The following is a 19,253-nucleotide window of genomic DNA, read 5'->3' as shown; positions in this document are numbered from 1 at the left end:
ATGATGAGTTGCTTGGTCTGCTGCCAACAGACGAGTGGCAGAAAATGAGTGAATGAATGAACTGTCAGTAATTTTAACTCTTTAACTTTAAAAAATATATTATTATAATAATAATATTGTATATTGTATTGTATATTGTATTGTATATTGTATAATATATTAAATATAATATTGCAGCCTGAACAACTACTCCAAAACTAATCACCAAATCACATCCGTAACCTCTCCCAACCACTGACTGAACATCACCAACCTTTAACAATTAAATGAAAATACATCACGGACAACAGCTGACATGTGACAACTGATGACAGCTTGGCATCATCACCTCCATTTTGTTCAGTGCAGTAACTTTGTAAACCTTATTCTCAATAAAGAAGGGGACATACATCTTCAACCATGTGAGAGAACAGTCAATGTGAACTTTTTTTTTTAGAAACAGCAGGCAAAGTCTGAATTAAGAATTAAGAAACATGAAGCACAAGGGGAAGTGTCTGCAACAGTGTTCTCAAAACAAACATCAAGATTCCGACAAATCACACTGCTTAGTTTAGCCTTACCTGGCAGAGTTGCGTTGGACAGCATGGTGAGGCGATTCTCGCCGTGACGACACCGGAGACCTTGATGTAGTCCTGACAGGAACCTTTCATTATAAAGACAGTGACCAGCTCAAACATACAGACTGAAAGCATGAAATCATTTGACAGGACAGCGGATGCATGAAACCACAAAATGCACTGACGAATAGTCTATAAGACAGCAACACTCATTTTAACAGCCCTAAGTGACACAAGAGCCACAGGAATAATTTACCAACACTACCACGACAGCTCAGTTCTGACAGTCGGCGGCCTATAAACCAGTAATCAAAGGTTTGATCACAGGTTGTGGCTGACGGTCGTAGAGCTTCTGAGCTAGACGTTTATCCGAAAAGCTGTTGTATCTGGGGTCTGATTGATGTTATATGAATATGAGAAAACATAATGGGGAAGAAAAAAAAACAATGTTACATAACTTGTAGTTCCCAAACAGCTGCCAATCCTAACTTCTGCTAGCATACAACTGAATTACATCCAAAGCACAAGAAACCCATCAAATAACAGAATCTGCTTGGAGAGTGACTCAACAAATCGATGCACTCAGTGCAGCACTGGAGGTTGGAGATAATGTGAAATAAGCAATATGGATGCATGGATTTCAAGACTGAAATAAAGATCATTTTAGTTTCTCTACTTCACTAAACGAAAAACTCCACTGCAAATGCCTATGTGTAGGTTTGAAATTCCACAAATTTGTGAAAGTTTGAAAAGTGTAAAATTTGTGCCATTGTGAAAAACTCTTTCATATGACACTACTTTGGTAAATTCAGAAAAACACATGACTGCCTGAGAAGAACTAAGCGTAATATTTAAAAAAGAATATTTGTGAAGGGAAAGAACTCAAAGCTGCTAACAAATATGAGTGTTTTATGTATCCCTGTTCGAATACCTGGATATAATACAAACATATTTTTCTGCAAGAATTTTTGCCCCATTGGTACTACAGCTGATCATACTTTGAATTTAAAAGCATATATATATATATGTATGTAGATTAATGCAGGAAAAGGCAAAATATTAGACTTTTGCAGAGATACTATTGGAATTTTTAGTTATTCAAACCAAAAACTGTGTCTAGCTATACTTGCTGCCAGTCTACACCAGAGGATTTGTTGTTGTTGCTGTTCCCATCCTTACCCTGGGTGGGACCTCCTCTGCGGAGGCTGGCTCATAGGATGAGGCTCTAGCCTGAGGTTGTGACTGCGAGTCAGTGCGTGCAGGTGTTGATGATGAGAAGGAAGGATATGAAGACGAATGGTGACAGGGCAGCTGGTGCGGTTCTTGGAGAAGATTTTCAAAGCTAGGAGCGAAGGGATCACTGAAGGAGTGAGACCGAGACATGATGGGTGGGGAGGTGGCAGAGGAGTTTGATGAAGCCATGCTGCTGCTCTTTAAAGCAGCCAGATGTGAACAAACCTTCCAGATGGGGGAAAAAGGGAGATACGAGATACTCGTATTTGGGTAGGTCAGGTCAGACTGTATGCAAGTGATTTATACTTTTGAATCAAGTCCTTTATGCTGTAAAAACATTTAGTTAAAAAAAAAGCTGGAACTTTAGTTATTAGCTACCACCAGCTTCCACCACAGTGAAGGTTTCTTCTGGCTGAAAATAAAGATTCTGTCAAAAGGTTGGAGACATTAAACAGGCGATGGATCCAACTGCCCGATGGTAGAACCTGAAAAAAGTGTAACTCCTGAAGATAACAGTTTGAAAATGTCATTACACATGATGAATACCACCAGCCTTTGCTTTGCCTATGAAGATTCAACTCTACAAAATGCTTAAGGAAGAACATAACAGTGGATGTTGACTGGGGGCCAAAAGCATCTGAACCGCCAAAATATCATGCTGGTTGACCAGATCTCTGAAAGAAAAGGCAGAGAAAAAGTCCAGGTGGACTGCAATTTTGTCATTGTGGTTACCTGTGGTTCCACAGGCTGGTGCATTCCAGGTGCATCAGAGGAAGAGTTCCCATTGGGATAGGAAGACTCAGACCGTGGTGGCACTGGAGGCTGCTGTGGTTTGTTCTGGGCAGACTGGGGTGAACCCTGAATGTTCTTCCTATACCGCTCATCAGCCTGAGCAGGGCACACACAAACATTAGCCATAGATTGAGGACATGGTGCCAGTATGTCTGAGGGCATAGAAAGGTGGGTAAGTGGACAGAAGCCGCCAGGTGCTGTGGTTTATGTTCCCACCACAGCACAGAGATGCTCAGTACTAACAGGAGTACTAACAGGAGTGCAGGAGTACAAGCACATCAGAAATCTGTGCAAACACAGACACAGGCAAGTGCAGCAATGTTATTATTGCCACATTATTCCCCCATTATTATGAACAAGACAACTGCATCCCAAGCAGAATAGACCCTCATGCACTTCTCATGTGGAAAACATTCATTGGAAAGTGTTGGCGCGCGCGCGCACACACACACACACACACACACACACACACACACTTCAGAAAACTTATTTACAGTACCAGTCAAGTTTGAAACCAGACTAAAAACCTTATGTACATATTATGTACAAGAATATAGAGTTTATAAGCTTTGGTAACAATTAGTGGTTAGGGTAAATCATAATGGGCAAATACAGCAAAAAATAAATAAATAAAAACCTGAGCACCTGCATTGCACACATCCTCACTGCTACTTTTTTAAAGGTCTAAACCACTGCAGTTCTGGGCTGCTTCCACTTCACCTCTTGCTCTCTCTCCATCATTTATCAGCTACGGTACGGTGCCTCTGATTCCAAGTGCTGGCTGATGATATTTGATAAGCATTTATAAAAATTTCAACCACTCTGAATCCTAATCTAGCACAAAATGTAATTACTAAACCTGTAAAATCTGTCAATATGGGCTTTCAAATCCATGTGTAACTACTTTTTTCCCCTCTCCTTTCAGCTGTCCCTGGTTCCTCAGTGGATCTGGCAGAGATGTGTATTGGAGTCTGGGACAGGTTTTATGTCTGATGTCCTGTCTGACAAACTCCAGTCCTGCCAGGTGAAACGCACGTACTGCTCCTGGTTTTACCAAGTGGTCTCCCAGCACAGTACTAACCAGGGTGACATCTGATGGGATCAGGCGCGCACAGAGTGACACAACTTCATCCCATAACATAACATATTATCCTGTCTAAAAAAAGACAATCTAATCAATGCATCACATAAACTCTCTCCCACAAACAAATGAGTTGATTATGCACTGTTCCACTGCACCAAGAGTCATCTCTACGTTTTTCTTTTTCTGAACTACTACACTGTGCTGTAGCTCTACCCCAGAGACAAAAAGTAGAATGAAATCAAGCCAGGCATCCCTGGGATGAAATTTAGCTGTTTGAATTTTGCAGTATATGATTACAGGCTTGGAAACAATGCATTAAAACTGACTGTGCACAAGGAATTTTATAATATTTTTGACATATCTCTGTAATACCCACAGGCACTGTGGATAATACGCCACATTCGCTCAACTGTCACTGAAAATGTTTGTGTTGAGGATGTGGCACAGTGTGGAAATCAGACAACATATTTTGAACACAAAATAAGCATGGAGATTCCTGCTACTCTAAAATTCAGTGATGGGACTTAAAGATGTGCGCTAAAGTGGGGTGTGCATGTCTGCAGCTGGAGCAATTGTGCAGCCAAAACACAGCGTGATTTCTCTGGCCTGCCCTCATGTCACGTTCAATAAACAGGCTGTCACTTCTTAAAAAAAAAATAGAGGCCTCTGTGCTTTTTTTCCTCCTTTATTCTCAGCTCTGACAGGATGAGTCACTTATTATCTAGCTTCCAGTTATTTGGAAGCTAAACCCTTTTGTTTAAATTAACTGTATGCACGCTGCAGAAATGCAGTGACCTCAACACATTTCATACAGGCATAAAAACGTGGTCCGGTCCAACGGCGTAATTTCTTTTGTTTGTTTCTCCATACAGAGCCATGAATTTCACAATAGAATAACTGCAATGATGACCGGGTGGGGACAGGTGCCAATATCTAAATATAGAAATGTTTTATTGCAGAAGGCTGATGTATTTATAGTAATAGATTCAGATGACATAAGAGCTAATCTGGGCATCTCTATTAAATATGAATGTTAAACTGGTACCCTCAACATTTTCATTTTTGTGTCTTTTGCTTATCTATAAAATGATCATATCAACACCAGCACTCATCCAATATACAAATAATGAATGTTTATGAGTTCAATGGTACAAATATTTCATGAGGTGAAAGATGGAACATTCCATCTTTCACTGAATTAAATATTCATTCCATTGAAAGAATGTCAAAACATTCATTATTTGTTTTATATAACCGCTAAAATAGATCCTTGTCATTTGATATTTTATTAAATGGTAAATGCATTCACATAGCGCTTCTCCATCTGCATCAGACGCTCAAAGCGATTTACACATCAACGCCTCACATTCGATGTCAGGCTGCTGTCATGTAAGGCGCCCACGACACACCAGGAGCAACTAGGGGATTAAGGACCTTGCCCAAGGGCCCTTAGTGATTTTCCGGTAATGCTGGGATTTGAACTGAGGATCCTCTGGTCTCAAGCCCAACGCTTAACCACTAGACCATCACCTCACCTGTTGTTTATATTAATTTATAAACAACAGAAAAAGGTACTTACATTTTGGTGTTCATCACTGGTGCTTTGACATCAACAGCCCAACACAAACTGTAAATAGGAGTCCAAAATTGTTCTCAGTCAACTTCGAAAAACAGTTAGATAGTTCAAAAATAATTCTGATGATGTAGTCTGTGATGCTGTGCACTGACTTTGCGTACTTCCAACAAAACAAACAAACAAACAAACAAACAAAAACAAAGAAAAAACAAAAGAAAAAAGTGTGTACTTCTTCAGTCCAGCGTCAGAAATTTGTCCAACTTTTCATCCTAACTTCATCCTAACAGCTCTTCATGCCTCCAGACGGCTTACGGATTTGTTTGTTGCGTCATCCGTCAGCAAAACAAACTCTGCCATGTTTAGCTAAAAGCCGCCCCCACTAGTGTGTGCGTGGGCAGGGTTCGTAGCGTGCAATGGTACAAAACATATGGAACCAAACTTGCACGGTAAATGGAACCAAATTTGGACGCTAAATGCAACGCAACACAAATGGGACAAATAATCCATGTCACGTGACATACAAAGCACCAATCAAATGGTAAGGATCCACTCAGCCGTTATATAAACATTATTGATGAACTGTTTAAATAAGAGGAAACGGCTTGTAAGAGGAATTTTAGTAGGTTAGTTAGTCTAGAAGGAAAATGAACAACATCCCACACCAGAAGCTAGCCATCACCGTAACAGGTTGTGAGTAGGCAGAAGAAGCATTCTACAACAGTCAGCAGGATGTCAATGCGTTGTGAGGGTTCACCTCTCTGACTGGCTCGGTGTCAGGGGCAGAGCCTTGGAGGTTAGGTAGTTTGGTTTTCTCCAGACTTTGACTGGACTTAGTCCTCTCACAGTCTGTGTTCTGCTGTTGCGTTGCTGGATCTGGTTCAGGGTTCTCCTTGATATTTACCCTCTCTGGTTCAAGATTTTGTGCAGGTTTGACGCTCTGTTGCTGACCTGTTTTGCTACTATCCAGGTTCTTGTTTTTCTGGAGTGACAGCAGATAAGCCTGCTCCTGCTGCAGCTGTCTCTGGAGCTTCTGGGCTTGGCGTTGCTCCTCAAGCTCCCGCCATTTATACTCCTGAGTACAGGGAAGGTCAAGTTCAACTGAAGCCGCTAACACACAGAATTAGGCCAAACTCAAACCCAGACCACTGCACCACTTTGAAGTCAGTATGAGCAGGATGTGAACCTTTTATACAACCCCTGGCAAAAATTATGGAATCACCGGTCTCGGAGGATGTTCATTCAGTTGTTTAATTTTGTAAAAAAAAAAAGCAGATCACAGACATGACACAAAACTAAAGTCATTTCAAATGGCAACTTTCTGGCTTTAAGAAACACTATAAGAAATCAGGAAAAAAATAGTGGCAGTCAGTAACGGTTACTTTTTTAGACCAAGCAGAGGGAAAAAAATATGGAATCACTCAATTCTGAGGAAAAAATTATGGAATCATGAAAAACAAAAGAACGCTCCAACACATCACTAGTATTTTGTTGCACCACCTCTGGCTTTTATAACAGCTTGCAGTCTCTGAGGCATGGACTTAATGAGTGACAAACAGTACTCTTCATCAATCTGGCTCCAAGTTTCTCTGACTGCTGTTGCCAGATCAGCTTTGCAGGTTGGAGCCTTGTCATGGACCATTTTCTTCAACTTCACCAAAGATTTTCAATTGGATTAAGATCCGGACTATTTGCAGGCCATGACATTGACCCTGTGTGTCTTTTTGCAAGGAATGTTTTCACAGTTTTTGCTTTATGGCAAGATGCATTATCATCTTGAAAAATGATAGCATCCCCAAACATCCTTTCAATTGATGGGATAAGAAAAGTGTCCAAAATATCAACGTAAACTTGTGCATTTATTGATGATGTAATGACAGCCATCTCCCCAGTGCCTTTACCTGACATGCAGCCCCATATCATCAATGACTGTGGAAATTTACATGTTCTCTTCAGGCAGTCATCTTTGGAACGGCACCAAACAAAAGTTCCAGCATCATCACCTTGCCCAATGCAGATTCGAGATTCATCACTGAATATGACTTTCATCCAGTCATCCACAGTCCACGATTGCTTTTCCTTAGCCCATTGTAACCTTGTTTTTTTCTGTTTAGGTGTTAACTATGGCTTTCGTTTAGCTTTTCTGTATGTAAATCCCATTTCCTTTAGGCAGTTTCTTACAGTTCGGTCACAGACGTTGACTCCAGTTTCCTCCCATTCCTTTCTCATTTGTTTTGTTGTGCATTTTTGATTTTTGAGACATTGCTTTAAGTTTTCTGTCTTGATGCTTTGATGTCTTCCTTGGTCTACCAGTATGTTTGCCTTTAACAACCTTCCCATGTTTGTATTTGATCCAGAGTTTAGACACAGCTGACTGTGAACAACCAACATCTTTTGCAACATTGCGTGATGATTTACCCTCTTTTAAGAGTTTGATAATCCTCTCCTTTGTTTCAATTGACATCTCTCATGTTGGAGCCATGATTCATGTCAGTCCACGTGGTGCAACAGCTCTCCAAGGTGTGATCACTCCTTTTAAGATGCAGACTAATGAGCAGATCTGATCTGATGCAGGTGTTAGTTTTGGGGATGAAAATTTACAGGGTGATTCCATAATTTATTCCTCAGAATTGAGTGATTCCATATTTTTTCCCTCTGCTTGGTCTAAAAAAGTAACCGTTACTGACTGCCACAATTTTTTTCTTGATTTCTTATAGTGTTTCTTAAAGCCAGAAAGTTGCCATTTGAAATGACTTTAGTTTTGTTTCATGTCTGTGATCTGCTTTTTTTCTACAAAATTAAACAACTGAATGAACATCCTCCGAGGCCGGTGATTCCATAATTTTTGCCAGGGGTTGTACACCTATGGGCCCAAAGTGTAATTTAATCGTGCCTAATAAATACATATGGAACACAAAAATGTCAATACCCCAAATAAAAACAACAAACTGCACCAATTTTCATCTTGATAATCTAATGCTGCTATAAATTATATTCTACACAAGTTAATCATAGTAATCTGAAAGATGCCACAATTAGAGAAAAGCTGCAGAGTGGGCACTTTAGTATCTCAACTGGAAATGGAACATATGACATCATATTACTTTTAACTTTTTGAACAGGGACAGTATTATATCACAGTATTACTAGTATTACCAAACTGTTTATTGAGCTCAAAATGAATCGATATTTGTGATTTTTCCTTGGCATATAAAAAAAATAAAATTAAAATGGCCCAATATGCGTTCTGTATTTTGACGGTATCGTGCAATCCATATCAGGGCACACTATCACCAGTGATGACGATGACACCAATGAAATCTCAACTACACCTGAGCACCACCGGTGCACGTGATGCTCCTTTAAAAGAAAAAAAAAGAAAAAAGAAGAACCTGCCTCATTTTCCCCTGTGGTCAGTAAAATAATATGAACACATGTACCTACAATATTATCCCAAAAATATGTGAAGTTAATATTCCAATGACCAGTGTTGCCACAGTTACTTTGAAAAGTTACTTTATAAGTTACTTCAATCAGCAAAGTAATTATCAGTTACTGTCCTGATTACTGGATCTTAAAAATAACCAAGTTAGATTACTAGTTACTTTATTAGTTGAATGTAACTAATAAATATAACTGTATAAAGTAACTTTTCAAAGTAACTGTGGCGACACTGCCAATGACATATCTGGTAGAAGATGTCAGGCAGTAAGCTGGCATCCCAAAACTTCTAGAAGTCAATATTTGGTTAAGATGGATTAATTAATATCCCAATAGACTTCAGCTGCTCTCGCTATATAAAAGGGATACAACAAAACTCACTTATAATAATGTTATATTCAATTTAAACAAAGCACATATTCACAACACTTAACTTTTGCCTCAGTAGAAATGCAAAATACAGTCATAACGCAACGCAAGTTTTTTTTTTTCTTTTTTTTGCCCATTCAAAAATTTCTGAATGGTGAGTGGGTAGTCAGTGCCAAACAACAGTGTGATACATACAAGTGAGGATATGACTGGCCATATCCGGTCTTTATTTGGGTATCCTCTGTGATCCCAGGAGAAGAAGAGTTGTTTAAAAAAATAAAAAAATAAATGTCACGTAAACCTCACTAATAACCAGACTACAGCTCTGTGAAAAAAATGTGACCATCTGAAATGAAAACAGAGGGAAACCCCGTCTTCCTGCTGGATGACTAGTTTCCTCATGACATCATCCCTGAGGGGCCTGTAAACATCCAAACATCCCCTGCAGAAACCCATTATGTGTTATTAAAGTCTGACAAACAACCACATCTAACAAATCCCTCAGGATCTACAAAAGCCATAACTGAATCCAAACAATTTGATAAAAATGAGTTTGGAAGGAAAAAAAACTGAATCAGGAAAGTTTGCACAACGGAAGAAATGTATCGAATGTGATGCTGCAGGTTCAGACAACACAGTAAAAACAAACCACTCACCAGCAACATGGCCTGTTCATGAAGGAGCTGCTGCTGCAAGATCTCTAGGTGCCTCTGCTCCTCCTCCAACTGCCTCCGGATGTACTCCTGAGGAACAAATGCAACCACCAATGGCCTCATTAGTTCAGTATCAGGAAGAAAAATCTATGCAAATTGATCAAAGTCCTGCAGAACTGTGCGAAACTTTAGACACATTAAGCTACTTTCATCCCTTTAAAATGTTTTACCTACTGTTGCCCATTAATTTAAGTCACAATTTCTGATTATTTTTTATAGGTGTGAAGTTCTCCTATGTCATCATATTGTACTGCTGCAACATAGTTACACTCATACGCTGACATGCTGAGCGGCATGGTGGATTAGTGGTTAGCACTGTCGCCTCACAGTGAGGAGGCCCCAGGTTCACGTCTGACATGGTTCTTTCTGAGTTCAATTTGCATGTTCTCCATGTGTTTGCGTGCTTTCCCTCGGGTTGCTCAGGCTGCCTTCCTCTTCCAAAAGACATGCAAGTAAGGTGAGCTGGTGACTGTAAATTGACTGCAGGGGTGAATGTGTTTATCCGTCTTATGTCTTGGTCCTAATGAAAGAACCTTGTTAATGTTTCCTGCTGCTCAGCAACACATGTTGGGGAAATATCTGTTAAATACTTTTCAAACTAAAGTAACTTGCTTTTAATAACCATCACCGATATATCTCAAATGTGTGTGTAAACTGACGTTTTGCGGTGAAACGTTGATTAGGCTTTAACAATCATTAATTTGGCCCCACAGTCTCCTTTGAGGGCGGGCAATAAAGGGGTCAAATATAACGCATATGACAATTTCTCTACTTCCGGGAGAAAAAACATGGCATTTTCAATGGGGTTTTTGGCAAATTACATGCAAACAAAGTGAAAATGCAAAGAAAAAGTGACGATGCAGTGGGAAAGTGGACAGTGTGGAAAGTGGTACTGCGGTTTGTTTATGACTGAGGCAAACATGTCGAGGTGGTTTTGCAGGCGAGAGAACAGCTACTCTGGTTATTGGCAGGGTTCTCACCAGCGTTATTATACTAAAAAAATTACACTGTAGTTAGGCCGTTATGTTGTTTTTGAGGGTGTGTTATGGGAACATTTTCATTTCTCTGCATTGATTGTTTATTCATCAACCTATATCAAAGATGTCAGTCGTGACTCACCTTTTCTGCTGATTAAAGTCTCTAATTAAACTGATTAAAGTCTTTTTCTGCTGTTGTGGACAGAAGCGAGAATCATCCACCACTTCACATAGACAGTTTTTATTCGTTCGTCATTAACATGCATTTTTTGTGGGGCAGCTAATGATGTGGTTCTCTACTGTGGACTGAAATATTAATATCTCCCACTTCTCTGGTTCGTAAACTTTAGTTACTGTCCCTCATGAAAATAATAATAATAATGATAATATCCTCCACTTCGTGTGTGCGTTGCGGGAGTTGCTGCGGCTCTCTGTTGAGTAAAGTTCAGGAATCAATAACATCACAGCGAATTGCCGTTTTAGATCAAATCATACCTCTTTCCACTGTAAAACAGACAGCATACTACAACCGACCAAAAACTGTTTTTCCCCAAAATGAGACATCCTCCATTCTGTCGGGGAGAACTTATCCCGGTGTCAAAGTCTCAGCACTCCAGTCTGACCACAGCCGTGCTGCAGCACTCCAGGCGCGGGTATTGTAGGGGAGACCAGACCCAAAGTAACATTTTACATTTATATCCCTTTGAAACACTATTGCCTGCATTTTGAGGGCCAAATTTTGTTAAGGAAAGCCATAGTTTGTTTTTTTTTTTTTTTTTATCTTTGTTACAGCTTTACCTGAAGCCAAAGAAACTAGGCATCAGGCCAAAACTGCACAGGAGCTAATTTATACACAGCAGTTTACTATAGAAAAGCCTTACAAATGTTTTTTTTTTAACTTTAAGATTAATTCTGATTACTCTACATTTTTCAAGTTAAAACACACTAAAGAAGGCCCTTTATAAGCCACAAAGAAACGCTTTCAGCAGGAGCGAAGCCTAAGCAGTATGCAAACGCCTGGCTTCTTAAGGTGATTTTTCCATCCCATTACGCTGAGAAAAAAATCCTGCTGAGAACCCTGAGTGGTGTAGGCTAACACTTACCGACACAACATCTCCCACTCACTTTGTGTTCCCTTCTCCACTGGGAACCCCCCACAACCCAAAAAAAACAAAAACACTTTTCACGACTGCTTCGGTGATTGCAGCCAAAAACAAAACAGTACACCATTTGTTCATGTGAAGTTATGCTGTGTATATATTGCACAGCGGGAGCGGTAGTCACCGTAAGTGGTCAAATCCTGCGGTATATGTAGGGTTCAAACGAGACTGGGGTGCCCTATTAACAGCCACATAGAGATTTTACGGATCTAAACAGTCTAATGATGCTTTTTACCCAAATTTTAATACTCAAAGGACAAATTTGAAAATGAAATGGTCTTGGATCCAATAAGTTAATTATTCAAGGGGTCATATTGTGCCTATTCACTTTTTATCTGTCTTTTATCTTTTCATGTGTTTGATATTTAATGTTTGACAGCTCCAAAGTCACACAATTCTATGAGTGTTTTCACTGATACTCTCTTTATTTATTATGTTGTTTTATTGAACTTTATAAAAAAATATGTTGCTTACTGCTGGTGAACTCTTTTTTCCCCCCAAAATATAACTTACAACTGAACATGACATTCAAAAAATGAAACTGGGAAACTTTCCTCTGCCTTTTACTTTAAATCAAACATAAACTGACCATATTTTTCCATGTACACAAATAAAATTAGGTTCAAGGCATGATGGTTATTTCCGTTTTAGCAAATTTTAATATGTTACCAGTGTAACAAAAAATAAAACCTGTAAAATAAAGAAGAAAGGAACAAACTTTCCAACTTCTGTAGCCATGAACTATGGTTTATAAATACATATTTTTTGTTTTTCCTTCACAGATTGTCCGCAAATCAGCCGCAAAGCAGATGTGGTAAAAACGCTTTATTCGTGGCCAATTTGTATACATGCGCTACAACTTATTTTAGTTTGTGATGTGGACATGATGGGCACGCAATATATCTGTTTTACACACTGTCCCGGTCCGCTGCCAAGCGTAATCCCCGTCAGTTGCGGATAACCAGCGGTTAACGGCAGATATACAGCGCACAGAGTGAGTCTGTATTGTGTATGAATGAGTATGTATGGAGTATGTAAGGCAGATGTTATCCGCATCCAGATTTTGACCTACTCAAAAATCCTGGCATGAGGGGCACAGCGGCCGTGATGCACTCGCTCCATCCGTGCCACTCTGTCTGCATGTGCGACATACCATTTGCGACCGTGATGTGGCCGTGCTGGGCACGCGTCATATCTGTTTGCCGCTGTCCTGGTCCGCCGCCAAGCCGCACCAACCCGTCGGTTTGCGGATATCAGCGGATGTACAGGGGATATGCGGCGCATTGGTTGTGTATGTCCTGCGTATGTCTTCAGTATGTGTTCAGGCAGTGATGCGGATCTCATCTGCAGCAGGATTTTTGAGCCGCTCACAAATCCTGGTTGCGGACATGCGTGCCTCTGCGGATAATCACGGGCATGTTCGGATGACGGCCGACTCATACAGGCATGTTACATGGATATTGCGGATGTTTGGCGAATATGGTCCAATTTTGTGCGCAATCCATACGCAAATCCTCCTAAACGCCAGTGGGACAGGGCCCTTAAGGAGCAAGTTGTTCTCTATTGCTGTTCATGTTATTTTCCTTCCATTCATCGACTGATATGACAGTATTTGCCTCCCTCTCCCACTTGTTTTTAAATATACACCGTGTCATTTCTCTTTAAATCCTCCAGAATTTTGAAATTAGCTTTTTCCCCAGTTTGATTCATATGCTAAAGTAAACATCTTAATAAGCTCAATCCCGCTCCCCTCCATGGTTTCCTTTATTGTTTGTTCTAAATAATGCCTTAATTGCAAATACCTATATTGATACCGATTTGTTAGACTATATTGGTCGTTTATCCTTGAAAAACTTTTAATGTCCTTTTTTCTAAGAGCTCCCAAAATATTGTAGGAATCCTGACCCAAATTTTTAAAACTCTTATCTATTCTATTTGGAATAAATTCAGAATCATATCCAATCCATCTTAATAATCTACTTTGTATTCTCAAGTCATTTTTCACAATTAATTCAAACCAAATCTTCAGTGACGTATCCAACCATAGGTTTGTCCTTTCTCTAATATGTTTTCTCAAGTTGATGTCTCTAATTACAGCCCGTATAGGAACTCCATCCGTTGCGCTGGTCTCAACTTCTTTCCATCTTGCTGAATAGGAAGGACTGTATATATTCAACAGTATTTTTATTTGTGCTGCTTGATAATAGCTCTTCAGGCAGGGAAGTGCCAACCCGCCTTTATTTTTAGGTAACTGCAGTGTTCTGTACCTGACCCTCAGTCTCTGCTCCTGCCAGATGTATCTAGAAATATTTTATCCCATTTCCTGAATTCATTCTCTGTTGCTTCCACCGGTAGACTCTGAAACAGTTACAAAAGCCTCGACAGTACATTCATTTTCATTGGTTGGGTTGAGTACACCATTTACATTATATGAGGCAACTTTAATGCAGTTTTTGGGTGTTGTCATTTTTCTCTGTTCCTCTTGTCTCCCTCCTCTTTTCCCTGTCATATTTTCCCCTTTTGCTACAGTAACAATAATGAACTTTAAACAAAGTATAACAAAATTTCAACATAAATACCTTACAACAAAATACTAAAGGAACTTCCTTTACTGAGGACTGAGAATTGACCTTCTCTGACGTCTGATGTTCAGTCCACTCTGAGGGATGTCTTCTGTTCCCGGGGGGCAGGGGGCCCTCGTTGATAGAGTCAGTATTGATCATAAGTCCACAACAGCTTTAAGTGCGGCCCCAATGCTCTTAGCTTGCAAGGATATTAATATTTCAACCTAAAATCCATATAAAATGCTACAGTCTTGAAAAAATAAAAGGCACGCGTTTTCTCACTTTAGTTATCTTACTGACTTTTCTGGAATCAGTCTAAATTTCACCTTAGAGTGTTTTAAACAGGTGTCCTGGTCTCTCCTGGAGGCTTGTAATTTTTGTTTATACCCTTGCCATGTCTCCGTTGTCCCATGACCATTTTTTTCGCAGGCTCATTGTCCACATTAGCCACTTGATCTGCTCTGTCCAGTTCTCCGCTGGTTTTACGATCTCCACCTGGAGCCCACGGGCCACCATGTCCTTCGTCGCCTCCTCCTCAGTGTTGGAGATGCACGTCTCTCCTTTGTAGAAGACCTGGAGTTTCACTGGAAACGGCATCTGGAAACGTATGTTCTTATCTCTTAGTACCCTTTTCGCCTCCGTGTATTCTTTGCGTTTTCTCAGAATCTCCTGCGTCTAGTCGTGGTCCAGAAAACACTATCCTCCTTCATACGTGAAGCCTTTTTTCTGCCATGCTATCTTTATAAGTTCTTTACTCCGGGAATTTGTAACTTTATCACAATGGATCTTAGAGGGGAGTCCTTAGGAGGCTGCGAGACTAGAGGCCAGTGCGCTCTTTCGATCTTCAGCTGAAATGATGGGGGTAAGTCCAGCTTCGCCCTAAGGAGGTTTTCGACAAAAATGTTCACTGATTGAGCATTTCCCTCCACTCCTTCCTTCACCCTGTGGATCCACACATTCTCCCTCCTAGAACGGCCCTCCAACTCTGCCATTCTGGTCTCGATCTGCTTCTGTAGCTCCACAAGCTCCAAAGTGGCTTCCTCCAGTTTCAGCTTCATCTATTCTGTTGTTCGTCTTTTTGATGTCGTCTTTGATTTCTTTTAAGTTTTCAAAGTTCTCCCGGTGGAGCTCTTGTATCTCTTGTAAGACTGTCTCCAGGTCTGCCATATTTTTAGCCGGTTTTTGTGTTTTTTTCTCCTTCTTGTTTCTGTTGCTTTACCAGATTGGCATTCACTCTGTCCCCTGTTAGCTCTGTTAGCGCTTCTGCAAGGTGGGCTAATTTGCCTGTTAGCTTAGCTGGCTCACTACCATGCTCGGAGTCCGAATTCACGTTTTTAGTCGACTTCCGATTTTTTCCTCTAGTCTTAATCATCACCCTTATTACTACACTCTTAAATTCTACTCACTTTCCCAAATCAACAGGTTTATAGGGCCTTTTTAATCTCAGCGTTGGGGAGCTCTCTTTTTATGCTGCCGCCATGTTTTCACAGAAATTCTCAAGATTTAAGAAGAATTTATGAAGACAGGGCTTGTTTAACACCTCTGACATGAAACAGCATGTCGTGATGGTAGAGTTACCACATGGTCAGACCCATCTATTTACACCTCCAAAGATAGGGCAACATGTTTTGATAATATACTATTTCTGGATGTAAGAGCTGCTGAACAAAAAAGGACAAATGTGTTACGGTCACGCCCACAAAGTTGGACACTCAGTTCCTGGATAAAGTTATAAAAGTGGTTGTGATATGATGCCTTATCCATGAAATGGGGAGACTCTTGTTAACAATGGCATATTACAAAGAAACGTCCGACTGCCAGCGTTCCAACATTACTTTAATAGAACTTTGTGGAGACTTATCAAGTCCAGTCTGGAAGTGTATGCTGGTGCTGTGCCTCGCTGCATCCACACCACCACAGACAACAGGTACATAAAGATTGATTTCAATGTAGCCTCATGTCTGTTGGAAATACCTCCTGAATATTTTGCTCTCATCTGTATCCCTACCTGTTCACGGTCAGCCCTCCTCTTCTCCTCCTCGGCCCTCCTGCGTTCCTCCTCCTCTTTGCGGCGCCGCTCCATCTCCTCAGTGCGTCTCTTCTCTTCCTGCTCGCGCCGGCGCTGCTCTCGCTCCTGCTGCCGCCTCATCTCACGTTCCCGTCGTTGTTGCTATGGGTGGACACAGATGTAAAGGTTAAAGCAGGACTTAGACAAACCGTCCAGTCATATGTTTCTGCAACAGTTGGAATTCTAAAAGCAACATATTTCATTATTTGGACAGCGGAATTTAAAAAAGTATCAGGCAGAAAAACAAACAATTTTTCTACAGAAAACCCCATCTGAAACAGGGCGGGCCCCAATCACCACCACCACACAGGATTCGTAATACTGTGGACGTCAGGTTTAATGGGTGGAGGGATATCCTAAGAACCTGTAGGAGGTTCCACTGGGTAGATGTTTAGTCATCTCCTACCTGGATGAGGGATAAACTGCATCGTACATATTTGGTTTCTCTGGAATTCCACTCAAGAATAATTCACAGATGATTTATGTTGTGATTTGGCTTTTTTAAGCGATTACACAAAATGCAGTGTAAAAACTTCAGGCAGAATGTTTAGGATATGCAAAGTGTTCATCTTTTAAATTTTGCCTTTGTTCTACACGTGTCTGAGGAAACACCATAATTTGAACCGTACCATGACCTTTAAACCTAATAATCACTGATGTGATTCTGAGACGTCATCCCCATAGAGATACAGAAACCATAGACTGTATAAATACTAAGCCTGCGCAATGTCGCCCACAGGTTTTCTATAAAGACAAAGAACAGCAGAAATGAAGCCCATGTCTGGACATTACCATACTGGCAGTAGGGCCAATGCTGACTCTGGCTACACCACGACAAAACAAAAATAGACAGTGTGTGGGTGACTCAGTTGTCTGACGATAGAACCCTGAACTTTGAGCCCAATCCAGCAAAGCTAGCAGGCTAACCTCAGTTCATGTGTTTATTAAACCATATTTTTGGAAACTGTGCAGTGGTTCTCATAATGGTTTGCTTTGGTGTGGGCGTTAAAAGTTATGAGCTGATTATTTTCTCATTGATCATGTATTAAAGGAACCTAATGGATCAGGCTACCAACTGCTCCTAAAAGAGCTAATGCCTTTAGCATACAACGCTAAATAAAAGAATATCACTCAGTATGAATATTACAGCAGGGACGTCTTAGATCTTAGATGCCAAACTGATTCCAGAAGGGCCAAGAGAGTGCAGGTTTTCATCGTAACCACCGACTCCAGCAGGTGATTTCATGGATGAACTCATCCCTTCTGCTCAAAGTGATGTTAATCAGTGAAATCCCCTGCTGGAGTCAGTGGCTGCAATGAAAACCTGCACCCTCTTGGCCCTTTCTGGAATGTCTTAGGATAGTACTGCCTTAGATGATCTGTCTGGATATTTCACCACACAAGCCATTTTATTCCAGGCATTTGCAACAAGTGCTCAAACAACAAAAGCCCCAGCAACAGCTCACAGCCGCTGCCAGCAGACTCTGAGAGAGTCGTGCCAGCGGCTGTCACTCAAAGAGACGCACCCCTCATTATGCATACCTTTATGGATTAAAATGTCTTAAACTAAGAAGTTGGAACAAAATTCACCCCTCCTATACAGTTCTCATGGGGATTTGGGGGGGGGACTATCTATAGAGACCAAAACCATTTTTTGTACCAGACTCTAAACATGTTTATTTTTGCTCTAAACTTAGACATTTTAACATGGATTGAATGGGAACCCAGTCACTTTTGGAGCCAGCCTCAAGCAGTCAGTTAAGGAACTGCAACTATTTCTTCTTCTGGGTGGGCTTCATCTGAGACCATCAAAGAGTACCAGTTGGTGGAAAAGCTCAACTAAGCTGGTGTTACTGTCTTTCTAGGCAGCTTTAAAGGTTGGTCGTTGTTTGTGTGGGCCGCCTGAAGAGGAGGTACCTGCTGGCCCACCACCACCAGATGTTGCCCTGCTTGGAGTGCGTGCTCCAAGCACGAGAGGGCGTCGGACCTACTGGGAGTGACAGCTGTCACACATCATCAACACCAGCTGTCACTCATCAACCACATTCTCCATAAAAGCCGGACTGCAACTCCACCTCCCCGCCAAGAAATCAGCTACCATTCAGGTAACCTTCTCTGCTGTGATTTCTCTGAGACTGAATATTGTTCTGTGTGCAGCCGTTTTTCCTGTGGTGACAGTCTGAAGCTGGATTGGCGGATAGTGTGAGCGCGACGTCTTCGCCTCTCACTCCTTCCAGGGAAGTGACTGACAGGAGCTTCACGGGTGATTCTGTGTCTGGAGGTGGAGGTTTTCCCTCCTGGAGGAATTAAGCTCTGTAAGATTGCTGGGTGTATATACACACACCCACCATTAACTGTTTTTGTTTCTGCCAGCAGTACTGGGTCTGACTGCTGAAGACAGTGGCCACCTGGGGCGCAGGGCTTGGCGGCTCCGGTGTTCTTCAGATCCGTTGGCGGTGGAAACTGTGTGGGATCCGGCTCTTCTCTTGCCAGACGTCTTCTATCTTCGAGCCTGCCCACACGTCATCTTGTCACCTTGTGACGATCCACATTCTCTGTCATTGTCTGTTTTTCATTCACAACATTAAATTGTTACTTTTTGGCTTATCCATTGTCCGTTCATTAACGCCCCCTGTTGTGGGTCCGTGTCACGACACCTTCCCAACAGTCGTAGCCTAGAGTACATGTCACTACATGTCAGAGGAGATAGAAATAAAGGGCA

The 19,253-nt window shown here is 41.1% G+C and overlaps 1 protein-coding gene and 1 long non-coding RNA gene across 6 annotated transcripts in view; one reads left to right on the top strand and one right to left on the bottom strand.

Moving 5' to 3' along the window:
- The window catches only part of LOC117525003 (mitogen-activated protein kinase kinase kinase kinase 4-like), a 276,208-nt gene that overhangs the window by 65,306 nt on the left and 191,649 nt on the right, over positions 1-19,253 (bottom strand). For 3 of the 5 annotated variants that reach the window (XM_034186817.1, XM_034186818.1, XM_034186819.1), the window contains exons 13-17: positions 16,472-16,633; positions 9,706-9,792; positions 2,523-2,678; positions 1,737-2,015; positions 561-643 (exon numbers count right to left, since the gene is read on the bottom strand). In XM_034186817.1, the coding sequence (XP_034042708.1) occupies positions 561-643; positions 1,737-2,015; positions 2,523-2,678; positions 9,706-9,792; positions 16,472-16,633 (767 nt within the window). Of the gene's footprint in view, positions 1-560; positions 644-1,736; positions 2,016-2,522; positions 2,679-5,996; positions 6,315-9,705; positions 9,793-16,471; positions 16,634-19,253 lie in introns of all 5 variants that reach the window. The other 2 variants (XM_034186821.1, XM_034186820.1) reach the window with 2 other exon arrangements.
- On the top strand, positions 15,508-15,874 carry LOC117525004. The gene is made up of 2 exons (XR_004564933.1): positions 15,508-15,666; positions 15,734-15,874. It is a non-coding gene; the product is annotated as an uncharacterized LOC117525004 (long non-coding RNA).

The sequence above is a fragment of the Thalassophryne amazonica genome, chromosome 14 (assembly GCF_902500255.1).
Source record: "Thalassophryne amazonica chromosome 14, fThaAma1.1, whole genome shotgun sequence".
NCBI lineage: Eukaryota > Metazoa > Chordata > Actinopteri > Batrachoidiformes > Batrachoididae > Thalassophryne > Thalassophryne amazonica.
The sequence above is the reverse complement of the archived record's forward strand: the minus strand, read 5'-3'. Positions and strand labels throughout refer to the sequence as shown.